Raw genomic sequence first — 25,942 nt, forward strand, 5'->3', positions numbered from 1 at the left:
AGAAGGATCAGTTGTTCAAGGCCAGCCTGGGCCACATAGGGCCCTAAAAACAAAATTAAAGCCAGGTGTTGTGGTGTATGCATTTAATCTCAGCACTCAGGAGGCAGAGACAGGCAGATCTCTATGAGTTCCAGGCCAGCCAAGGCTACACAGTGAGGCCCTCTCCCAAAACAAACAAACACATAAACACACAAACAAACAATTAGACAAAATAATTTAAACAAGGTGAACTAGTTTTATTGCTCTTCTTCTTGGTAATTTAAAAACTTTCTATTTCAGCATTTTATTACACATTAGAAATTACATTTGGGTTTTTTGTTGTTTTTGTTTTGTTTTGTTTGTTTTTGCTTAATTTGCTTTTGCTACTGCTCAGTACATGGTGATCTTTAAGTATTGCTATTTCTTACATTTTTGGCACATTAAAATCTGTCTTGGACTTAGGAGAGGCCTGTCTGATCCACATATTGAGTTCCAGGTCAGCCAAGGTTGTACTATATAGTCTAAAAAAAAGAAAGAAACACTGCCTTGGGCTGAGGATGTTGCTCAGTGGTAAATACTTGCCTAACATAATCAAGGCCTTGGGTTCAATGTCTATACTGAACTTTTAAAAAAAATCTGTCAAATAAATTAACTACTTGAATACAGTGTCTAAGTATCTGATGTTAACCTTACTTTCTTCTTTCCAGACACGGTCTCACTATGTTGCTCTAACTTTCCTGGAACTCACTATGCAGACCAGGCTGGTCTCAAAAATCAGAGAGATCCTCTACCTCTGTCTCTGCCTCTGCCTCTACCTCTAGGATTAAATGTGTGCATCACCATTGCAAGTTTGCACAAGGCCCTGGGTTCAATACCCAGCACAACAATGAAAACCTGGAGGAAAGCCTCAGCATTTTATTAAAAATATATCCCTGGCAACTATTCTGCACACTCAAGTTTGAAAACAAATGGAATAGACTTGCAACTATAACCCATCACTAAGAACCCATCTGTACTCAGCTGGGTGGTGGTGCAACACTTTCATCCCAGCACTCAGGAGGCAGAGGCAAGTGAATCTCTGAGTTCGAGGCTAGCCTGCTCAACTGAGTGAGTTCCAAGATATCCAGGGTTATACAGTGAGACCCTTTCTCAAAACAAACAAACAACACCAAAAAGAGAAAGAAAGAAAAAGAACGTCTCCACTCTTTTTATAAGGCTGTCTCTGTGTCTGTCCTATGCTGGGCTCTACTATCCCAGAGACCACCCAACTAGTGAAGAGCTCCTAACCAATTCTTAGCACTTGATTAAATGACAGAGCAGACCACGCCTCAATACCTTAGAGCTGAAAGGGAAATTGCAAACATAAGAAGCATCCCAACACACTGAAACTAGAGACTGCTTCTACCACTGAGGTTCCTTGGCAAGTCATACACAATACATAAAGAAAAGGTAATGCTTATATTAATCAGATGAATGGATAAAACAGCCATGGGTGACCACAGATCTCTGTGGCCACTCCAGGGGCTGACAGAATTAATATCTCAGTACTTGGAAAGCCACTGGCCTCAGCAGTCCAGTTCTACAAGCTCTGATCTAAACACTTCAACTATGTACCAACTTCAACTAAAGGAATTAAAGGAAGCTGGGCATGGTGGCACACACTCCTAATCCTAGCATTCCCAAGGTAGAGGCAGGCAGATCTCTGTGAGTTCCAGACCATCCCTGCCTGATCTATATAGTGAGACTCTATTTCAAATAAATAAAGGAATAGGAAAGAGAGAGCCAGGCATGACGGCTCAAGTCTATACTCTTAGTACATATGAGGCAACGGCAGGAAGGAAAATTACAAGTTTTAGATCAACCTGGGTGACAGAGCAAAATCCAAAAAGTATCAAAGCAGAGAAAAGTATTTTTTTAAAAAGGACTGATTGTAATACACACACACACACACACACCCCTCATTTTCTAAATTATCCAAAGTTCTTTATACAGAAATTTCATGTTAAAAATTATTTTATTCAGCTAGGTGGTGGTGGTGGTGGTGGCACATGCCTTTTATCCCAGCACTTGGAAGGCAGAGGCAGATAGATATCTGAGTTCAAGGCCAGCCTGGGCTACAGAGTGAGTTACAAGGCAGAGAAACCCTGTTTCATTTCATTGGATAGATTGTACCCTCCTTTTGACTATGTAGTAGTTGGTATTGTTCATCTTTAGGTACCTGTAATAATTGGTGATGCTCTCCAGACTTGGAATGTTATATGCATCTAAAAAAAAAAAAAAAAAAGAAAAAAAAAAGCAAACATTCATCACTTTCTGTAACACTTTAAATAGCAAAGTAACACTCAACTGCATATTATAAAAACAGTAATTTCATTGAACTCAGATTATCTGGAAGTTTTAATGTATCAAGCACACTAAAGGAAAGCAGATGCATTGTGATTTTATTCAGAAAAAGTCAAGTTGAAAGTTCTAGGACTAGACTGTTGTTGCTACTTAACTGGAACTTGCTAGGCAGCTCGTCTTGGCCATCCTGCCTCACCCTACCTAGTGCTGAGAGGACAGGCAGGTGCTAACATACCTGTCTTGTTGCTGCTGTTTTAATCCTGGGATTATAGAGTCAGAAAGAAAGAAATCCATGCCTGATCTACACAACCATAACAAGTGTTTCTAAACAGAGTCTCTAGTCCAGGCTGGCCCGGAACTCCCTATGCTAGAGAGAATGACTTTGCATCTGTCTGTGATGCTCTAGCCTCTACCTCAGGAATGCCACTACATCCAGTATACGGTTTTGGGGATCAAACCAAGTGCATTAGGCATACTAGGTAAGCACTCTACCAACTAACTGAGCTATATTCTCAGACCTATAGATTTTGACAAATCCATAGTATTTGACCACATAAAAATACGGAGCAGTTCGATCACACCCAATTTTTCTTAATGCCATTAAAATCAGTTTCTCCTCCTGTTCCTAACTCTGGCAACCACAACCTGTCACCTGCCTATAGTTTCACCTTTTCCTGAATGTCATATATATGGTAACTCAATGTAGGGTTTTTATTTTTATTTTATGTGCATTGGTGTGAGGGTATCAGATCCCCTAGAAATGGAGTTACAAACAGTTGTCAGCTGCCATGTGGATGCTGGGAATTGAACTCTGGACCTCTGAAAAAGCAGCCAGTGCTCTTAACTACTGAGCCATCTCTTCAGCCCCTGTCAAGTTGTTTTTATTTTTATTTTATTTATGTTACCATTTTAAACATTTACCCACAAGAATTTCTGAACTCTTCCTCCCATGTAAAGAAGAAAATGCCATACCAACTTTCCTCAATGTTTGGGGGTTTCTTTGTTTCTTTTTTGAAACAGGGTCTTGCTACATAGCTGGCTGGACTAGAATTTGCTATATAAACTAGGCTGGCCTCAAACTCACAGAAATACACCTGTCTCTGAATCTATTGGGTATTTTTGTTTTGTTTTGTTTTTCCAAGACAGGGTTTCTCTGTGCAGCCTTGGCTGTCCCAGACTCACTTTGTAGGCCAGGCTGGTCCCGAACTCACAGAAATACACCTGCCTCTGAAGTTTTAATACAATATGTTAAGCTGTGCATAAGAGATGTGGCCCTCACTAGATCTAAGCTTATGTTACGATTTCCTATTTTATAACACACACACACATATGCACGCACACGTGCGTGTTTATATTATTCTATTCTGCTCTTGGCCTTTACCATGATTTCCTTTGATGTCCAGCCACTTGGTTTTTTCCATGACTCTCGTCTTCTTCAGAATTCTCTGGTAAGTTTGCCATTCTACCTCATGTTGTCTGGATCCCAAGCGTTCCTTTGTTTTGGCATCTGTCAGGTCTCCTGTGGGTTTGCACAGAATTGATCTGAAATGTAAAATAAACTCCAGGGGCCTCAAACAAACAAACAAGCTTGCTGAGAGAACACAAATTCTTTTTTTGTTTTGTTTTGTTTTGTTTTGTTTTTCGAGACAGGGTTTCTCTGTGTAGCCTTGGCTGTCCTGGACTCCCTTTGTAGACCAGGCTGGCCTCAAACTCACAGAGATATGCCTGCCTCTGCCTCCTGAGTGCTGGGATTAAAGGCGTGTGCCACCACACCCGGCAGAACACAGATTCTTAAGCTATTTAGCACACATACATAAAATCAATTTTGAGTCCACATACCACATATGTCCAAAACAAGCCATTTAAACTAACAATATTGTCTCAACAAGGACTCCATTATTATAGGTAGGTTAGCAAATGTTTATGTAGTCTATTGTGATGGGGGGGATGTCTTAAAGAGAACACTAGGATGGGCTTGAAAAATGGCCCATTACCAGAAACCACATGGTAGCTCACAACCATGTACAATGTGATCTGATGCCCTCTTCTGGCCTGCAGGTGTATATACAAGCAGACCATTATATACATAAATCTGTGTGTGTGTGTGTGTGTGTGTGAGAGAGAGAGAGAGAGAGAGAGAGAGAGAGAGAGAGAGAGAGAGAGAGAGAGGACAAAATTCACCAATAGACTAAATGAAATTCCTTTATGAGATGTTGCAATATTCTGGCAAGCGCCTATTACCTATTGCAACAGTTGTTTTCCAAACCCTAAGCAGGATTTATGCTGAGACCAAGCATTATTTCAGAGCAGAAACCAATATGGAAGATGTGATTTGAACAATAAATACCAACGTTTTTAAGAAAGAAAACAGAGCACCTGAAGCAGGGATTTATTCATTATCTGAGGACTGATAATTCATCTTAACACTGGGCAAGTTTCAGAAGAGTGAGTGGCAGCTGAGCCACCCAATAACTAGAACAGATACTCCTTGGAGCTTTTGCTAAGCACCCTCCCAACCTTTGGGGGCACATGTGCACAGGTTTGAGGTGCAGGAAATGCATTCCCGAGTCCTCAAATAACTGAAAACATAAGGTTAATCTCTTGGTACAGAAAACTTTAAGTCAGCAAAGGAGAACTTTTGATTCCTGGTTAAACGATTTTTCCTAATTCTCAAAGTCAGCAGGATATCAGCCAGAGCTATCATAACCATCAAAACACACACACACACACACACACACACACACACACACACACACACACACACTCACCACAAATATGGCAGACAACATCTGGTCAAAAGCATCACAAGCCTTATTTGTATTGCTTTGAGAAAATCTTGAGATGACAAAGCATTTAGCCTGGACCTGCCTCCATTATCCCCTGGTAAAGGCAATTACAAAGTCCCACTGCCTGTACCTCAAAGGTATCCCTGGCCGGCTGTGTTCAGCGTTCCCAACACCCCTAAGAGAATAGTTGTCCATTCAGGACCACAGAACACTACCACCACAGCACAGGAATCCTCCCTACCGGTGGCCAGGACAAGAGCTGGTTGAATGATGTCAATAGTTTCCGAACAGAACTTCTCTAAGGCCAACGCTCTGCCTGGATCTTGAAACCTGCTCAGGTGAATGTCGGAAATCTGTCAAAAAGCAGCAGGCATTGGACAGAGACACATTATCTGAGTCAGCCGCACTGACAGAGGCGGCCCAGCAGCTCTCGGAAGAGGAAGGGAAAGAAAAAGATGCAGTAACGAACCCCGGGGAAGGAGCGAGCGCGGCCACCCAGCTGACCCCCCGGGCGGAATGCGACCGAGCCCCGTGCTGGGCTGAGCCTGCCGGCCGCTATGCCCTCCCTAGCCTCCCGCCGCATCACCTGCAGACCCCAGAAGATGTTGTGGGCTCCCGAGCCCGGGGCCGGGTGCGGCCTCAGGGACTCTCGGGGCTTCGGCTGCAGCGAGGACGGCCCAGCCAGGCCGTAGTGCTCCAGCAGCAGGGCGGCCAGCGCCGCCGTCGCCAGCCCCGCCACCACTCGGAGGGCCAGCACTCTCGCCATCGCAGCGCAGCCCGGGAGCGCTCCGGCCGGTACTTCCGGCTTCTATGGCCGCCCACTGCCGCCGCCGCCGCTCGTCGCCTCAGCCCAGGCCTCCGCGGCTCTGCCGCCCGGCTCCCCGGCGTTCGCTAACGTAGTGAGGACCAAGAGGAGCAAAGCGAAGGGGTAGCAGGGAGGCAGCACGCCACCTGGCTCCTCCAGGGTCTGACATCCCTGACCTCCACCTCTCCACCTGTAAAGCGAGGTTAATGATACCTTCCGTGCGTGCTGAGTGCTTGTGAGAATCAAAACATGTATGAGGACGCCTCATAAAGTACAAATGCGACAGGTGGCTCACTCTGGCCCCTTCTGGAATAATATAACCCCACAGGATTTCTTATCTTGTGGGAATTATCTTTTTCCTTAACTCGGTTTTATATGTACTCGTTTATATGGTATTTGTGGCCCTGTAGTATGCCTATCTACTATAGGCCGAGAGTAGGGGAATTAGCTTCTGGTCCCGGCCTTAAATTATCTAACCACTCCCTTATTGTTGGCTTTCAACTCTTTATTATGCCCTGCTATTTAGATTAAACATTTTCATACAAAGAGTGCTTTTAAAAATCTTTATTTCCTGCCTTTAATCCCAGCACTAGGGAGGCAGAGGCAAGGCGGATCTCTGTAAATTGGAGGCCAGCCTGGTCAACAAGGTGACAGCCAAGGCTACACAGAGAAACCCTGTCTCGAAAAACCAAATCAAACCAAACCAAAAGTTTATTTCCTTGTGGATATATTGTCAGTGTTGTACTTTATGCAAATTTCAATTGGTTCAATCTCTGGAATATAAGTCATTGATGTAAACAGAAAACCTAAGAAGCACAAGAGTGTGGCTCCCACCCTCTACTTTAAAAGGCTTCATTACCAGCTCCAGGGAATACAATGCCCTCTCGTCTCCGTACACAATGCACTGGATTGCACAAACCCACCTTCAAACACACATACAATTAAGTACAAAAATAAAATATGTTTAGGTGGGTGTGGTGGCACATACCTTCAATGTCAGCACTTGGGAGACAGAAGCAAGCAGATCTCTGTGAGTTCAGAGGCCAGTTTGTTCTACATAATGAGTTCCAGGACAGCCAGGGCTATGTAGGGAGACCCTGTCTCAAAAACAACATAATTATAAAACATTTTAAAATATTATCTGAATTTTATGTGTATGAGTGTTTTGCCTGCATGTATGTCTGTGCACCATGTGTGTGCAGTGCCCATGGAGGCCAGAAGAGGGCACCCTTCAAACTGCAGATTATTGTGAACTACCATGATGTAGGTGCTGAGAGCTGCATCTCAGTCAGGCCTCTGCAAGAGCTACAAGTACTCAACCACTAAGGCATCTCTTCAGCCCCTAAAATTAATATGTTAAAAATTTTTAACTGTAAAAGGACAAGAAAAATATTAGGAACAATCTACAGTAAAATGTCCATAATACAAACCTTTAAAATAAGCTCAGTCCGTTAACCGTTGCACTTGTGAGACAGAGGCAGGCTGATCCTGTGGGTTAGAGGCTAGTCAAGAATACATAGTGAGGGCTGGAGAGATGGCTCAGTGGTTAAGAACACTGGTTGCTCTTCCAGAATTCAATTCCCAGCAAACACATGATGACTCACAACCATCTCTCTGATGCTCTCTTCTGTCATGTATGAATACATGCAAATTAGAGCACTCATATACATAAATAAATACTTAAAAAATAATACATCGGGAGACCCTGTCTCAAATAAACAAAACAAAAGCTTTAAAATGATGCACACAAAAGAGTATTATGTAATATTTTTAAAGTGATTTTGAAGATAAACATATGGTGTGAAAATATGTTAATAACAGGCCAGTAAACTTCCTAAAAAATTTATAGTATGACACATTATTATACACACTCAAGGCCAAGGACCAACCAATGCAAGTGCATAGAAGTATGAGATTATACAGAGTATTTGTGGGCAATAAAGTATAAGTAAACTTTAAGGCTAGAGATAACAAGGGAGGTTAGGTGGGCAAAAGTGTTTCAGAGTGGATTTAGAAAGGATGCGGATGACATGCTCAAGGTTAAATTTATCCTAGAGCAAATTAAACTTCATACAATATACACAGGTAAGAGAATCTCACAATATATATAAGAAAAAAATTGAAGATAAAAGTGGAGCCACACAGCTGTAATCACAACTTGCAAATTGGAGACATAATTTGACTTGCAAATTAGAAACGTGAGGGTCTGCCTCATGTAGCCTGGGCTACATGATACAAAAAGTAGAAAGTTTCATTCTACGAAACTTTGTTTCCTGGGCAAAATTATTCATGCCACGCCTATAACATGTATAAGATATGTAACATAAATTAATTTTGTTCGTGAATAGAAATTAAAAGGTCAAACACAAGTTTTTGGAAAAATTATGAAAGAAAATTGAATCATAGCTAGGATGAACTTATGCCAGGGATGAGTAATTTACCCAACCTGAGATATTTAGAAGGCGTAAACACTTATCTGGGTGTGGTGGCACACGCCTTTAGCCACAGCACTGGGGAAGACAGATAGCAAGTTCCAGGCCAGCTAGGCTACATAGTGAGAACCTGTCTAAAACAAACAGAAACCAACAAAAGAACACCCCATTAAAAATATTATAATAACAATCTCAAATAAAATTCAGCAGGTATTCTTAAAAGCTGGCCATGGTGTTGCGCACCTTTATTCCCCGCACTGGAACAGAGGCAATGAGCACACGAATCTGCAGAGAACAAAGAAAACTTTGGCAAGTCTTGGTGGACATTGCTACCTAAGGCTACCAGCCAACAATAACCTCTAGACTCTTGGTTGGGGATGCTATTCTAATGAGACTTCCACGGCAGAAAGACTGTATGCTGATCCCTGACTCCCCTTCCCCTAAATGAAAGTGCTTCTGTATATGAGGGGGACTTAGCAAACATTGTACTATAGGAAACAAGGCATTCTGGGCTGTTGTGATGTGATGGTGTCTCGTTATTCTCACAGCCAGTGAGCACAATAGATGAGCAAATCAAATCTCAGAAAGATTAATGCTCCTAAATGTAAAAATCAGCCAGTAGTAAAAATAAAATATATTGAATCCTAATGAATAAATTTGCTTCTAGAGGCTAGGTATATAGCTAATTATTCCTCCAACAGGAAGAAAGGGCCTAATCACATCTGGTTAGGAAAGCAGGAAGACATAGAAAAAAATGTTTTCCTTATAAGATAAGTAGATCTTATTTTAAAATTATACTTTTGGGGGGCTAGAGAGGATGGATCAGCAGTTAAGAGCATTGGCTACTTTTTCAGAGGACTTGGGTTCAATTCCCAGCACCCACATGGTCAACCATCTGTAACTCCAGTTTTAGTGGACCCATCCTTCTCTGCTGGCCTTTTTGGGCACTGCATGTAGGTAGTACATAGCCATACATGGAGGCAAAACACATACACATAAAATAAAAAGACATTTAAAAATTAAAAATAGTTTAGTACTTTTACACTACTACATACTTCTTGGAAGAAAAACCTAGAAAATACAAAGTAGAAAACAATTTCCAGTTTTGAAACTCAGGGAATAATTTTGTGTTTAGGTTTGGGTCTAGGTAGATATCTCAGTTTGGATATGAAAACTCCCAATATCAAAACCAACCAAACAAACAAACAAGAAACTCTTCTAATTCCAAGTATTTTTTGTTTGGTTGGTTAGTTGATTTGGCTTGGTTTTTTGAGACCGGGTTTCTGAGTGTCCTGGCTGTCCTGGAATTTGCTCTATAGACCAGGCTGGCCTTGAACTCAGAAATTCACCTGCCTCCTGAGTGCTGGGATTAAAGGTGCGTGCCACCATGGCCCAGCAAATGTGTTGTTTTGGTTTGGTTTGGTTTTTGGTTTTTTGAGACATGATTTCTCTGTGGATCCCTGGCTATCCTGGATTCACTCTGTAGACCAGGCTGGCCTCGAACTCACAGAGATCCGCCTGCCTCTGTCTCCTAAGCACTGGGATTAAAGGCATGCACCACCATGCCTGGTGAGCAAAAGTGTTTTATAGGAACACCAAGGACTCATTTCTGTATGAGACTGGAGACAAAATTTAAAAATATCTTAGTGACTGTGCTTGCTAGTTTTATGTCAACTTGACACAACCTATAGTCATCAGTAAGCAGGGAACCTCAACTGAGAAAATGCCTTCACAAGATCCGCCCGCAGGCAAGTACATAGGGCATTTTCTTAATTAGTAACTGAGGGGCAGGGCCCCCCTGTGCTGTTGGTCCTGGTTCTATAGGAAAGCAGGCTGAAGAAGTCATGATGAACAAACCTCAGTACACAAGCAGCACTTCTCCATGGCTTCTGCATCGGCTCCTGCCTCTATGTTCCTGTCCTGACTTCCATGGCTAATTAGCAGTAATGTGGAAGTGTAAGTCAAATAAACCCTTTCCTCTCCAAGCTACTTTGGTCATGGTGTTTCATCAAGGCAATTGTAACCTTATAACAGTGACTAGCATTTGTCATTAGATAATTTTCATTCATACAAGAATAACATTTTGGTGATTAGCATTCTTCATTAAACATGTTTAATATAAAAATAGCTGCTTTTTAAAATTTGTTTTGTTTTTCAAGACAGGGTTTCTCTGTGTGATAGCCCTGGCTGTCCTGGACTCACTTTGTAGACCAGGCTGGCCTTGAAATCACAGTGATTTGCCTGCCTCTGCCTCCTGAGCACCGGGATTAAAAGCGTGTGCCGCCATGCCTGACTAATAGCTACGTTTTTAAGCACTGAGAATCAAGTCCAGGTTACTGTGCATGCTAGATGAAGACGCTACCTCTGACCTTTAGCCCTAGTTTACAGGTGCACTTGTTATTATTGGTGTGTATGTGTGCACTGAATCTAGGAACTTGTGCACGTTAGATAAGCGCTTTACAATGACTCAGAAAGCTCAGATTTATGCCAGTGTCGTCTCCCCTCTCCCTGTATTTTTTGGCCTTACAAAACATTGTTTTTTACTTGATTTTTTTTTCACCCAACAATATACCTTCTCAAGATAGAAAGAATGGTTCTACAACCGTGTTTCTCAAATTTTATTTTCTCAGGGTCATGTTAAACTCCTTAAAAATTTTGGACCCCTCCCCAAGATCTTCTGCATGCGTGGTTTGTATCAATATTTACTAATTACAATTTAAGATGGAGACAAATTTTTAATTAGCTTAACATGTTTTATACAGGGTTTCATGTAATACAAGATGTTTTGCTTTTTGTTGTTTTGGGACATACCTTCACTCTGCAGCCAGCATTATAATTGTAAACTACCCACGACTGGCTTATAACTATGTAAACATAAGAACATTTTCTTTCTTTCTTTCTTTCTTTCTTTCTTTCTTTCTTTCTTTCTTTCTTTCTTTCTTTCTTTGAGATAAGATCTCACTGTGTCACTTCAGCTGTCCTATAGTTCTCTGAGTAGACCATGCTGGCCTTGAACTCAGAGATTTGCCTGCCTCTGTTTCTGGAGTGCTTAAAGGTATGTGCCATTACACCAGGTATAATTAGCATTTAATGTGAAAATTAACTCTGTAAACAAAACAAACAGACAAAAATCCAAAAATGTGGGAATGATTAATTTCTGTAAATTTCTTAAGTTCCAATTTAATAGAAGATAGCTTTGTTTTAGTTCTGCCTCTATCTATAGTAACGTGTTGTTTTGGTTAAAGTATGTGAAGAAAATTTGGCTTTACAGATCCCCATTTAAAAAAAAAATTGCATGGCTGGCGAGATGACAGAGAACCAACCCCCTCAAACCGTCCTATGCCCTCCAAACAAGAATCATGGCAAACGCACATAGCACAAGTCAGTAAAATTTTTTTTTTTGGTTTTTCGAGACAGAGTCTCTCTGTATAACCTTGGCTGTCCTGGACTCACTTTGTAGACCAGGCTGGCCTCGAACTCACAGCGATCCGCCCGCCTCTGCCTCCCGAGTGCTGGGATTAAAGGCATGCGCCACCACGCCCGGCCAGTAAAAATTTTTAAATAAATTTTTTTTTTCAGTTTAAAAAGGGGCCAGGTGGTTGACATCTGTGACTTGGAATGCCACGGTGGGAAGAATGCATGGAATTGGAGGCCAGATTGGGCTACAGGGTGATTATTAGTTTTGTAAAACAAAACAAAACAAAACAAAAAACACCAAAACCAAATCAAACCAAACCAAAACAACAACAACAACAACAAGAAAAAGAAAACAACAGATGATGTTAAATTAGTTCTTCATCACCTTTGTCCTCCAACTCTGGTCTTGGCCTTGGCTGCTTTTTCCTGGTTCAGAACTATTCATTCATTCATTCATTCACACCCTGCATCCTTAGATGCACAGGTTCATAAATATATACTCTGTGGCAACGTTTTTCCCCCTCGATGTTTCTAGATGTTTTCGTACATCTACCTTGTTCTTTCCAAGTGGTACTCCACAACAGGGTTGTATCCAATTTGTCTTCCCTTAGGGATAAATGGACTAGGTTTCCGGGGTTTTGTCACCTCACCACGCCTACATCTCATCTCGTGCAGGGCTCAAGACAGCTGTTTAGATTTCCCTCGGGGCTCATCCCGGGGGAACCAGAACTAAACGCCAGGGGGCGGAAACGTCCGGCCTGGCTTGTAGGGAGCCTGCTTCCGGGAAGCCGACCGGAAGCCACTCCGGGTGCTGCGACAAACCTGACTTCAGGGGCCGTCGTAAAAGTGTCGTCCCTGGTGCATCGGGCCGGCCACAGGTTTCCGCTAGCTGGTGGCCGGGGGTCGGGAACTGCGGGCGTTCATTTCCCTTAAGATGGCGGACGACGAGACGGACGGAGCCGAGAGGATGGACGTAAGCCCGGAGTCTCCCCTGGCCCCTCAGCGGCCGGCCTCGGTGAGTCTTCACCCGCTAGCGCCTTTTGTCCTCTCCCCGGAGAGCCTCCTGCCGTGCCCCGGCGGGTTTGGGGCTCCGTTTTCTATGGCGGCACTGGGGAAGGGGAGTCCTAGGGTTGAAGGACCCTCCCCCCTCCCCCATAAAGTTAGTCGTCACCTACACACGGTTCTGCCAGCCAAGTCCACAGAGTATGACTGTCATTTATTAAGTCTCGATGTGCTCAGACACGCACGTCTCTATTTTTGAAGTAGAAAGAACTCGAGCTGTTATTAGGTGGTTTGCTTTAGACCTGAGGTGAGGTTGGGGAAGGCCTTTTTTTTCCGGTAGACGCATTGCTGACCCCTCTTGTTGATAGGAATCTGGACCAGCACCAGGTGTGATAGTGCATAGGTGGGTGAACTTGACAGTGACAGTGAATGCTGTGGCTGTCACGTCATATCCAAATGTCCTTTATAGAAAAGCGTCTTGAGAACCCTGGGTCTGGCCCCCCAGTGAGGGAAATTTGTCATTTGTCACTGCCTTTTAGATGTGAAGAAGGCAACATTTCAAGTTAGAGAAGTACCATCAACGAATACTGGAGTCTGTATATTTGGCTCTTGGATTTTGAAAAAATGAGAAAGGAGGTTGGGAGGGGAGTGAAAAGATTTGAGTCAATAGTCTGACTGCAGGAAAAATACTAACAGAGTAGGCTAAAAGGTGGGGTGATGTTAGCAAATAAATGCTCTGACGTGGTCAGACTCCTAATGGGGAAGGAGATACTTTTGAAGTAAACTTATGCCATTGATCGTGACATGTTTTATCAGTTTGTCTATAGCCGCGTATGGGAAAGTGTAAGGTACACACCCACCCACACAAACACTGTATACACACATACCTATTTGTGAGGTTGTTAGTAGTTTTAATAAACTCTTTCTTGGCTTACTTTATCCCATCAGACTCCTCGAACATTGTTTTATGAGACGAGAGAGTGACTCAGAAATGAGTAAAGCCAAGAAACTGGAGAGGATGTCTGTAAGATAAAAACCCCATAGGAACAGAGCTGGAATAAGGATATGTCCAAGATCAGGACTTGCCCGTCTTCCTCCTGCATCCTAGAAGTAGCTGACACTCAGTGCTGCCAGTGAAGCTCAGATGCAAACAACTATTGATAAGGCACAAGGACCTAGAAGATGTTTCCAAGTAGCTAAACTTTCTGTTTTTGTTTTTGTTTTGAGTGCTGGGGAGCAAACTCAAGGCCTTATGCAAGCCAGGCCAGGGCTCTTCTGACCTATAGGCTAAGGTAGAAGGATCACTTAGGTTCACGAGGTCCAGACAAAACCTGGGCTAGACAGTGAAACTCTATCTAAAAACAGAAATAGAAGGTGGGTGGCGGCGGCGGCACATGCCTTTAATCCCAGCACTTGTGGGTGGCGGCAGCACATGCCTTTAATCCCAGCACTTGTGAGGCAGAGGCAGGAGGATTGCTGTGAGTTCAAGGCCAGCCTGGTCTACAAAGCGAGTCCAGGACAGCCAAGGCTACACAGAGAAACCCTGTCTTGAAAAACCTAAAACAAAACAAAACAAAACAAAACAAAACGGTTCATAGATAGGATCATGTGCTGTTTTGTAATCTAGTGTAACTACGCTGTAGTCATGAGTTGTAGTTTTCTATTGCTAGATATTTATTTAAATGCTTATTTAAAGCTTTGCTATGTCAATTCTTCCCACTAGCCCTGTAGAACTCTATTAGTAAAACTATAAAGTGTCCATTAATTTGGAAGGGGAGATAATGGTATAGAAACTGAACAGGAGCAAACACTCCTTCAAAGAGTAATATATTCCTTTGGGCAAGGCTTTTTAAAGCTTTACAAGGAAGCAAGGAGTGGTGTCATGTAGCCTCAGGAAACGCAGTCTAGCGATACAGATAATGTAAATGACAAGGGACTTAGATTTAAGAGAGGCTGGTGTAAGTGGATACAGACCTATGGCTGTGAAGCCTTCGGGTTTTGGCTTGAGTCTTTCTGCTTGACCCCAGAGTTCACTCTACTTCCTGTACTTTTCAAAGCTGCTGTTTTCCATTTCATTCTCCCTACTTACCACCCTTGTTGTTGAGCCAAAGCTGCTCAGCTTGAGTCCTCAGCACCCCACTTGGTAAATTTGTACATCAAAGCACTGCTGGGGCTGATGGAAACTACAGGGCTTTAATGAAGATTAGCATTCTCATTAGAGTCCTTTTTTTTTTGTTGTTACAGTTACTACAGAATCATTTTAGTAACTTTACAGCACTGTCTAACATCATCTAACAAGTAGAATGGGCTGGCAAGATGGCTCAGAGCTGCTTACTGCACAAGCTTGGTGCCTTAATTTGATCTTTAGAACCAACAGATAGGATATATACTGATGTGGCGGCCAGTGCCATCGTGTGCCCATGCCAGGGGTGTACCTCCTGGGAAATTATGCCACCCAGCAGATCTGGTATAAGGAGGTTTGTTGGGGGAAGGGAAAGGAAGGCCTAGAGAAAGACAGTGAGTGAGCCGTGAGGGCAAAGAGAGCGGGACAGGGAGGGAGAGAAAGGGATGCCTAGCGCATGTGCGCGCGCGCGCACACACACACACACACACACACACACACACACACACACACAGAGTGGGCAGGGTAGTGGGGGTCCTTTTATCTGGCAGTAGCAGGTAAAAATGATAACCTAAAACTTTCTAGGTCCCTGAAGTCAGGCCAGCAGAATGGTGTGCATACTAACACCAGCTCTGATCTCCACATTCATGCTGTGGCACATGCACTCTTCTGCCCATACATAACAATAATAACGATACATTAAAAAATATTAGAATGAAATAGTAGTTGAGAGTTATTGGACATTTGTAAAAGATCCTGCTTAAGATTCACCAAGAGAACTGATTCTTAGACCGAAAGGTCTAAGAAGGTATATATTCACAAACCTGCCTTAGTAAGCTAGCCATTTGCAAGTAACCAGTTTAGAATTGATGGTTGAGGCTATAAGAATAAACAATATCAGCTGGGCGTGGTGGTGCATGCCTTTAATCCGAGCACTGGGGAGGCAGAGGCAGGCGGATCACTGAGTTTGAGGCCAGCCTAGTCTACAAAGTGAGTCCAGGACAGCCAAGGCTACACAGAGAAACCTTGTCTCAAAAAACCAAAAAACCAAAAACAAAACGATATCTTTAAGGTCATGTGTGCATATCACACACGTACACTCAGAAACCAAACAGCTGGGGAAATACAAGTGGGCCAATGTCATGGGATGTCATTTTTCAGGGAAGGGTAGTTTAATGGCTCCATGACAAGGACTGAGAAAATTGAACATCCAGAGGGCATTGGGTAGTCTGCCAGAACATCTGCTTTCTTTGACTTGATTCCCTCCCCCCCCCCCACCCCCACCCCTCTACACACTCCAACAAGGTGTCACTCGGCATGGTCTTGTGATCTTTTTTCTGTATGGACACTGACTGCATAGGTGATTTCATCCGGTCCTACAGCTCTTCATATAGATGTTCATTTCGCAGCTTATAGCTCATGGTCTGAGCATCAGAAGCATAAACTCAATTGCTTACTTGTCTTCACTAGCGTATTTGATAGTTGTTTCAAAAAGAGCAGCTGGGCATAACCCTTTAATCCCTGGCAGAGGCAGGCAGATCTCTGTTGAGTTTGAGGCCAGCCTGGTCTACAGAGTGATTCCAGGCCAGCCAGGGCTACACAGAGAAGCCCTGTCTCAAAAAAAACCTGAGAGAGAGAGAGAGAGAGAGAGAGAGAGAGAGAGAGAGAGAGAGAGAGAGAGATTGAACCCAAGATATAGATTGCACTTGGATTGTTACAGGAAGACACAAGTATATCACTTGGAGGATGATTTTGGAAATGTGGTAGAGGCAAAGTGGAAGGAACTGTTTCTCTAGTTTTTGGTCTAAGCATTTATGGTAGCTATTTGGAGGGGACATCAGGAAGGCAAACGGAGAGGTTTGTTATTCTTGTCTCAGTACAGGGCACCTCCACGGTAGCTCTTGCGTACAAACGTCTTTCTGTCTTTACACTCAATCTTTGTAATCTAAGCCACCATTTGTTGCCTAGACAACTGTAGCTTCTTCTTCTTCTTTTTCTCCTGAGACAGGCTTTCTCTGTGTAATAGCCCTGGCTGTCCTGGAATTCTCTTTGTAGACGAGGCTGGCCTCGAACTCACAGAGATCAGCCTGCCCCTGCCTTCTGAGTGCTGGGATTAAAGGTGTGTGCCACCACACCTGGCAATTGTAGCTTCTTAGTTGGTCTCTCTCCTACTTTTGTCATCTTTCAGAGGAAGCCCTGAGTGAATGTGTGCTGCCTTTAAAGGCTATTTCAAATCTCCCTTCCAGTTTCTCAAAAGGCATTAATCCTATTCTGTATTTTATAAAATAATTTCCTTTAAGCTTTAACCTTTTGTCTCAGGTGGCTTAAGACAAAATATTAAAACCTCACGACTCCCTGGTAACTTGAGTTAACATGGCACTTTTGAAAGAAGTGGTAGCTATTTTTATTTAGATTGATGGGCTTGGTCTTTTTTTTTCCCCCTTTCTTTCTTGAGGCTGGATCTTTAGGCTGGCCAGTAACTCACAATCCATCACACCTAGCATGGTACATTCTTAGTGTTATGTCCCTATAACATGTGGAGTGCTCATGAAAACAGGCCATACTAAACAAACCCACTGAAAGACTCCAGAAGAGTAACCATGCTTCCTTAAGTACCCACTTGCTAACCAGAAGCAATTCAGGCTCTGACCAGAGCCAAGTCCACAGTTATCCTCTGAAGTATTCCTTCTAATAGTTTACTTAATGCTGCTCTTCTGAACAAAGTCTACTTGACTTAGCAGAGTGGGACTCCAACCACTCAATGTTTTTATAGGCAAACTTAACAAGCCTTCCAGCCTTTTGTTTTCACAAATAAGCTTAGAAATGACATTAGCCACAAGGAAGGAATGCCTTTTCATTTATTCATTTTTTAAATGCATACATGCTCTATTTTGAAATATAAGAAAATATTTCAGTTGTTTCGCAAATGTGTGGTTCATGCAGTGTAAAGAGCTGTAGGAAAACATTACATTCATCTAAAGACTCAAAGAGACGTGTGGTCAGGGATGAAAAAGGAAGACTGTGGCTCAAGAGAGACAGGATTTTGGCAGCACACTTATGCTTTATCTCAAGAGCAAAGGAAGGGGGGAGGGCTTGCTTGTCATGCTCTCTTTATATTGCTCCAACTTATATTATTAATGCCATAAATTCATAGGAAATTTAGGTCCACAGACAGCACAAGACTAGCAGGAATAATAAAATGTAGTATGAAAGAATGAGTAAGTATCAGATTAAGGCTGGCAGCATGGAACTCAACAGAAAGGAAATGAAGCTTTACAGCTAGGTTTACTTGTCCGTAGGACCAGGTGTGTCTCCATGTGACTGCTCCAAGTTGTAAGTGTGAGATAGCCGCCAAAGAAGAGAATGTGCTCTTTGAAAGTAGAGACTGTGGTGCTTAGTTTTAAAAATGTGAACTTGGCATCAGGCACTGTGATGCACGCTTTTAATCCCAGCATTCAGGAGGCAGAGGTAGGTGGATCTCTGAGTTCGGAGGCCAGCCTGGTCTACAATCCAGGGTTACACAGAGAAACCCCTGTCTCGAAAAACAAACAAACAAAAAAGAACTTGTCAAATAGTACAAGGAAACTTTGTATACCCAAAGACTTCTTGATGCCTAGAAACGTTGTCTACTTGCTAACTCAGGACTACCTATGAAAAATTGCAGAGCTTCTAGATTTTTGTTACCTCTCCTTTAAAAAAAAAAAAAAAAGCAGCAGCCAAGCTTTATGGCTCACACCTTTAATCCCAGCATTTGGGAGACAGGGCAGGGCCGATTTCTGAGTTCAAGACCAGCCTTGCCCACAGGCCAAGTTCCAGGGCAGTATGGTGAGACCTTGTCTCAAAAAACAAACAAATACATTTTAAACATTCTTAAAAGTTTAGAAAAGAAAAGGGAATTTAAGAAGTGGCAGGCTTGCCAGACGTGATGGTGCACGCCCTTAATCCCAGCACTTGGGAGGCAGAGGCAGGTGGATCACTGACAGTTCGAGGCCAGCCTGGTCTATAAAGTGAGTCCAGGGCAGCCAAGGCTAACACAGAGAAACCCTGTCTCAAAAAACCCAAAAAACAAAAAACAAAGACAAAAAAAGAAGTGGCAGGCCTCTGAAGACTGTAGATGTCTAGCAGTTGACTTAGGAAGGGTAAGTTGTGGTTTAAATATGAATTTACCCAAGTTCCTTTTCAGAATGATGTTCCCACAGGGGCATCTGTAGTTGCAGATTTTAGAGTTGTAAATTTATCTTTTAGTCTCCATGGGGATGAGGAATATGTTTGGAATGTCTGGGAGTTTAAATGTTGTGAGAACTTTTCTTTTATGGACAGTCAATTAGGAAATCTTTCCTTTAATTCCAAATGTTGTGGGAAAATGTTTGGTTTTTTGTTTGCTTGTTTTTCTGGTCTTTCAATTTAAACATTTAATTCCTGTTACAAGTGGAAGAAAACACTAAAAATAACCAAAAGAAGCCAGGTGTGGTGGCGCACACCTTTGATCCCAGCACTCGGGAGGCAGAGGCAGGTGGATCTCTGTGAGTTCGAGGCCAGCCTGGTCTACAAAGTGAGTCCAGGACAACCAGGCTACACAGAGAAACCCTGTCTCGAAAAACAAATGAAAACAAAAACAGCCAAAAGAGGGGAAAAATGAAACATTCACCAATAATAATTCTTGAATAGCTTGCTCCTATAATTATTTTGTATTTTTACTTATTTTGTGTGGGGGGGATATGTGTACGTTTGTATGTATATATGTATGTATGTAAGTATGGAAGTGCAGGTACTTATGTGTCTTAGTGTATGTGTAGAGGTCAGAAGACAACTCTCAGGAGTCAGTTTTCTCCTGCTTCCTTGTGGTATCCAGGATTACATTTCAGTCATTGGCTGAAACATCTTACTGGTGTGTGTGTGTGTTTAACCTGAAAAGAGATTACAGACATTTTAATTGAAAATCTTGGCACTGAGAGATGGCTCAGAGGTTAAGAGCACTGGCTGCTCTTCCAAAGGTCCTGAGTTCAATTCCCAGCAACCACATGGTGGCTCACAACCATCTATAATGAGATCTGCTACCCTCTTCTTGTGTACATGCAGGCAAAACACTGTGTACATATGATAAATAAATAAATTTTAAAAAAAGAAAAGGAAAAAATATTTCTGAGCTGGGTATAGTGGCTCATACTTGTAATCATCAAACTTGGGAGGGTGAGGCAGGAGAATTACCATAAATTCAAGGCCAGCCTGAGCTATATAGTGAGTTTCAGGTCAGCCTGGGCTACCAAGTGAGACCTTATCTCAAACAACAACAACAATCAAAAGTCCTCTCCTCCCAAGGCTCAGGAATCCTTATGGAAAAGGGCTTGGAAAGGGTATAGGAGCTGGAGGCAGTGGATGGTGCATAGCAGGGAGGCTGCACGTAGAACTTAGAGGAGCTTCAACAACATACACCAACCCGAGCAAACTCAAGCCAGACTAAATCACAGCGAGGAGATGGGAGGTGGGCATGCGCCCTCACCCAGCCATGGAGTCATTGGCAGCTGTTAGCTTCTGGAAAAGGGAGAGACAGCTTTCTTTTAAGAGTGTCCTGGTAAGTCAACTACACTCTAGAGGAAAACAGTACATCCAAGAATATTTGGGCAGCACAAATTGGTCTTGATGGGTTTAATTAATAATAATAATAATAATAATAATAATAATAATAATAATAATAATAATAATAATAAAAAGACCAAGTTGGGTTGGTAGGGAAGCAGGGAGAGGTGGATCTGGGACGAGCTGAGGTAGAGGAGCTGAATGTGATCAGAACATGCTGTATGAAACTCTTGAGGAATTAAAAAAATAAAACAAAAAGTCAATTCCACAGTGTGACAACAGTGGAAACTTTTTGTTAAAGAATATAATTATACTGCATCTACTCTAATGGCTCTATAAACAAAGTTATGAAGGCTTAATGTCAAATTTTGCTTTATATTTAGCAACAAGTACTTACTATTGTGATTACTGAGAACGTCTGTTGTATACTTAGGCTGTGCCTGTAGGTATAAAGGGTTTGAAAGTTCCTTTTTTTTTTCAGGAGCTTCCAGTCTATGTGAAGGGCTGGTTGTAAACATTTAAATTAAGCAGCTTAAGGGTCAGGTGTGGTAACACACGCCTTTAATCCCAGTACTCCAAAAGGTGGAGGCCAGCAGATAGATGCCAGCCTCGTCTACAAAAATGAGTTCAGGACAGCCAGGTCTACACAGTGAGACCTTGTCTCAAACAGAAACAAAACAAATACACATAACTATTTTATTATGCACCAAGCCCTTGGGTGAATGATTGAGTGTTTATAATTAATGATATTAGGTAGGGGTGCGGAATGAATGTCATCTGTAGTGAGTGCTGTATTGGAATTAACAGGAGAGACATTTTCTGGCTTTAAGTCAGTGAAGGATTATTAACATGTGTCTTACGCTGAGCCTTGAAGAGGAGCTAAGGGGGAGGGTAAAGCAGTGAGAGCTAGTGTTTAGACCTGTGGGAAGGGCTCTGCTCGCATCCGCATTCAGGCATTCTGTACCAATCAACAAGCAGTACGAGACATAGTTTTAAAACATCAACAATATTTAGTAGTATACAAGGTTTTAGACAGCCAAAGGCTTCATTTAGATCAGAGAAAGATTAAAGGAAAGCCAAAGCTTTATTGTTTTGTTTTAGTTTAATATGAAATCAAGCAAATAAAGAAGGGTAAAGTGAAAAGACCCATGTACTTACTGTATTTGCTTTGGTAGAATAAGCCATGGGCTGTGGGAGTTGGGATACCTAGTATTTTTGTGCTACAGATCAACCCAGTGCCTTACATATGTTATGCAAATGCTCTACCCCCAAGTCAGATACCCAGCAACAGCTGTAGGAAAATTTAAAGTATACATAATTACAATTAAATATAATATTGTATTAATCAAAGTTTGCATCACTTAACAGTATTTTGTGGTGTCATGCATTCATACAATGGTATGTTCTGCTAGGCGTGGTGGTGTATCCCTTTAATCTGGCATTCAGAAGCAGAGTCATTGGATCTCTGCAAGTTCTAGACCAGCCTGGGCTACATAGTAGAGTTTCAGGCCAGCCAGGGCTACAGAGTGAGAACCTGTTGCCTAAAAACTGAACAAGAAAGGAGTGGTATGTTCTGCCTTTATGGATGTACTTTTATCTGTAGCTATTTAGGCAGATTTTAATGTCTTCAATTACAAGTATTGCAATGAGTGGTATTTTTGCACACTTGAGTAATATGGTTAAGTGGTAGACTGCACAATTTCTTTTTTTGTTCTTCCATTGATGGGTATGGAGGTGTGTTCCCCCCCCACAGGGTTTCTCTGTGTAATAGCCCTGCTGTCCTAGACTCACTTTGTAGACCTTGAACTCACAGCGATCAACCTGCCTCTGCCTACCAAGTGCTGGGATTAAAGATGTGGGCCACTGCCGCCGGCCTGGGCATTAAGGTTTTAAGTATTTTGCTTTTATGAATAATTTTGTACCTGAGATAAATGAGATTAAATAAATTTAAGAATAATTTCTGTAGACAGAGCATGTGTACGTGCATGTGCGCACACACACACAGGAAGACAATTTAAAAGGTGTTTAAATTAGTTTTTTTTTTCTGCTGGAACAAAACATCTGACAGAGACAGCTTACCGGATGACAGATTTATTTATTTTAGCTCCTACTTTCAAGGCCAGGAAGGCATGCTATCTGGTGGTGGGAGCCTGAGGCAGCTTCTCATACTTCTGGAACTGACTAGGAAACAGAATGGGGCAAAGGGTGCTGAGGGGCTGGCTATAACCCTCAGAGACAGTCCCCCTGCCTTCCTACTGCCTCTAGTGAGTTCCAGGCCAGCCTGGTCTACAGAGTGATTCAGGGCAGCTAAGACTACACAGAGAGACCCTGTCTCAAAACAAACAAACAAACAAACAAAAGGAGTCAGGTCTCACATAGCCCAGGCCTTGAACCTGATGTGTAGCTGAGGATGCTCTTGAGCTTCTGCTTCTGGAGTGCTGGCTTGTAGTTGCGTGCTACCATGCTGCGTTTTAGTGCAGTGCTGTGGTGGACCCCAGGACTCCTGTATGCTGGACTCTACTGCTCTAGCCAGACCCTTTCCCCAGACAGCTTCTGTTGGAACATTAGCGTATACAGTATGTCTGTTCGCAAAACAGTAGCACATGGACTTTTTTTTTTTTTTCAAGACAGGGTTTCTCTGTGTAGCCTTGGCTGTCCTGGAACTCACTCTGCAGACCAGACTATCCACAAACTCACAGAAATCTGCCTGCCTCTGCCTCCCAAGCACTGGGATTAAAGACATGCATTCCCAGCAGACCTTTTGCCTTTTATTTAACAATATAACTTGAAGAATATTATATATCAGCACCACATATCTCCATATACTTTCTACCTGTGTTGAGTATATGGCTAACCCACAATTAATTCAATTCTTAAAAAAAAAACACTTAAAATTTTACTTGCATTTATTCATTTGTTCATTTATTTCATGAGTGTGTATGTGTACGGGCATGGATGTGTCACAGTGCTCATGTGCAGGTCAGAGGACAGCTTGCAGCTATCTACTTAGATAATGTTGATCCTGCAGATGGCAAGTACTTTTACTACCATCTTGCTGTCCAGTTGATTCACCTCTTATTTTGTGTTGATGAAGAATAAAAATATTACAAATTGCGTTGAAAGTACAGGATTATGCCATTATTTGTACTCCTCAACCATTAAGAAATAATTTGGCTTTAAGGGTGTGGCTTCTGGTGAGCCAGCCATGCTGCAGTGGATGGCTCACACCCATAAGTGTTCGGGAAGAGTGCAAACTGCACTTGATGGGTCAGATATGCACACACAAAGGAAAAGGGTGTGCAGTTGGGAGGGGATGGGGAAGTGGGGGACAGGCATAAGGGGGCGCTGGTGGTGAGTATGATGGAAGTATGTCATGTGCGTGTGTGACATTCTCAGAATAAAATATTCTATTTTCTTTCTTTCTTTTTTTTTTTTTGGGTTTTTCGAGACAGGGTTTCTCTGTGTAGCTTTGGCTGTCCTAGACTCGCTTTGCAGTCCAGGCTGGCCTCGAACTCACAGCGAGCTGCCTATCTCTGCCTCCCGAGTGCTGGGATTAAAGGCGTGCGCCACCACGCCCGGCCAAAATATTCTATTTTCAACTGAAAAAAAAAACCTTGTTTAAAAAAAAGTTTTATTGCCATCTTTTTTTTCCTTTCAGTGGTGGGATCAGCAAGCTGACTTTTATACTGCCTTCTTACATCATTTGGCACAACGAGTGCCAGAAATTTATTTTGCTGAGATGGACCCAGATTTGGAAAAGCAAGAAGAGAATGTACAGATGTCAATATTCACTCCTTTGGAATGGTGCTTATTTGGAGAAGATCCGGATATTTGCTTAGAGAAATTAAAGCACAGTGGAGCATTTCAGTTGTGTGGGAAGGTTTTCAAAAGTGGAGAAACAACATATTCTTGTAGGTAAGTATCATAAATGTATAGGATTAGTTATAATTTATAGCTTATAGTTTATATCATGCCTATTTCACAGTGTCCTTTTCCTAGTTCATCACTGTTTATAGTATATTCAATCTTAAGTTCCTTTTATTTTCATTCTAAATCACTTTTGCTCATATAGCTTGATTTTTTTAAATATGATTTCTTGTTAAACAGTTCTCTCTTTTTTTCTGTTCTTCAAAAGTATCCAAGAAATAGATCTTTGCACTATATACATGTAAGGCAGTCAGCATACTCTCTCTGTCTGAAACTGTCAAGATCAGTATATTTCAGAATTCTGAATACTTCCTCAACAGCATTTAATAGAACCTTGTAATCAAACAGCAAGATTTCTGTAGAGATTTATGAATATTCACAAAGATACAAATACTCACAAGTAATATGAAGTCTGCAGTCACATGTCATGCCATCCATCCATACATATATATTTAAAGTTTTTATCTTTTAGCCAGGGGCTCATTCTGTTGTCTGTACTGGCCTAGAGCTCACTATGGGATCATAGGCTCTAAGATCCAGGTTTCATACATATATTAAAAAATTTATATGTAAGCCAGGTGGTGGCGCGCACCTATAATCCCTGCACTTGGGAGGCAGAGGCAGGGTGAATCTTTGTGAGTTCAAGGCCAGCCTGGTCTACAAAGTGAGTCCAGGGCAGCCTGGGCTGTATTACACAGAGAAACCCGGTCTTGAAAAACAAAACAAAACAAAAAAGTAGTATGTGTGTATGTATGCTTGTTTGTTTGCTTGTTTTGCTTTTCATCACTAACTGAAATTTAGTACACACAAAGTAGCAAAACCTTCTAGAATTTTTGTTTTTCACAACTGTAGGTCAAGGGTTGTGTGGTAACAGCTGGTGGAATATAGCTGAGTGTAAGAGGTCAGTTGTGTTGAAACTGGAGGCAGGTGTAGGCTTTTTGTTTTGGTCAAGGAATTGTCTTAAATGTCATTGTAGATCAGAGAAGTTTTTTACTCTGTGTTCCTGCTTGAAGTTTTTGTTTTGTTGTTTTTTTATTTTTAAGTTATTTAGCTAGGCATGGTGGCACACGCCTTTAATCCCAGCACTCAAGGAGGTGGAGGGAGCCTGATCTCTGTGAGTTGGAGGCCAGCCTGATCTACAGTTGTGTCCAGGACAGCCAGGGTTACACAGAGAAACTGTCTCAGGGGAAAGAAGAAAGAGAAAAGCTTAACTTTTTTTTTTAATGTTTTGGTTTTTCCAGACAGAGTTTCTCTGTATAGCCTTGGCTGCCCTAGACTCACTTTATAGATTAGGCTGGCCTTAAGTTTTTACTTATTGAGACAGGGTCTTACTATGTAGTCGTATCTTACCAGCAACTCCACTTGGGACACCCCCCACCCCCCCAACCCCCACTCTGGAGACAGGGTTTCTCTGTGTAGCCTTGGCTGTCTTGGACTCACTTTGTAGACCAGGCTGGCCTTGAACTCACAGAGATCAACCTCCCTCCACCTCCATGAGTGCTGGGATCACAGGCATGCGCCACCACGCCTGGCTCACTTGGGACTTAAATGT

The 25,942-nt window shown here is 42.3% G+C and overlaps 2 protein-coding genes across 5 annotated transcripts in view; one reads left to right on the forward strand and one right to left on the reverse strand.

Annotated features, from left to right (window-relative positions):
* The window catches only part of TMEM62 (transmembrane protein 62), a 42,511-nt gene extending 30,058 nt beyond the window's left edge, over window positions 1-12,453 (reverse strand). Inside the window, exons 1-4 of one of the 4 annotated variants that reach the window (XM_084776311.1) lie at window positions 12,148-12,168; window positions 5,350-5,461; window positions 3,704-3,841; window positions 2,198-2,243 (exon numbers count right to left, since the gene is read on the reverse strand). In XM_084776311.1, the coding sequence (XP_084632437.1) occupies window positions 2,198-2,243; window positions 3,704-3,743 (86 nt within the window). In that variant the 5' untranslated portion in view covers window positions 3,744-3,841; window positions 5,350-5,461; window positions 12,148-12,168. Of the gene's footprint in view, window positions 1-2,197; window positions 2,244-3,703; window positions 3,842-5,349; window positions 5,462-5,694; window positions 6,119-12,147; window positions 12,169-12,315 lie in introns of those variants that run through there. The other 3 variants (XM_084776310.1, XM_084776312.1, XM_084776313.1) reach the window with 3 other exon arrangements.
* Window positions 12,454-12,557: 104 nt separating this feature from the next.
* Window positions 12,558-25,942, forward strand: part of UBR1 (ubiquitin protein ligase E3 component n-recognin 1) — a 119,622-nt gene continuing 106,237 nt past the window's right edge. Inside the window, exons 1-2 of the mRNA XM_084776289.1 lie at window positions 12,558-12,777; window positions 24,122-24,378. Coding sequence (XP_084632415.1) covers window positions 12,697-12,777; window positions 24,122-24,378 — 338 coding nt within the window. The 5' untranslated portion in view covers window positions 12,558-12,696. The remainder of the gene's footprint in view (window positions 12,778-24,121; window positions 24,379-25,942) is intronic.

This window comes from Acomys minous (genome assembly GCF_964271855.1).
Source record: "Acomys minous genome assembly, chromosome: 3".
Lineage (NCBI taxonomy): Eukaryota > Metazoa > Chordata > Mammalia > Rodentia > Muridae > Acomys > Acomys minous.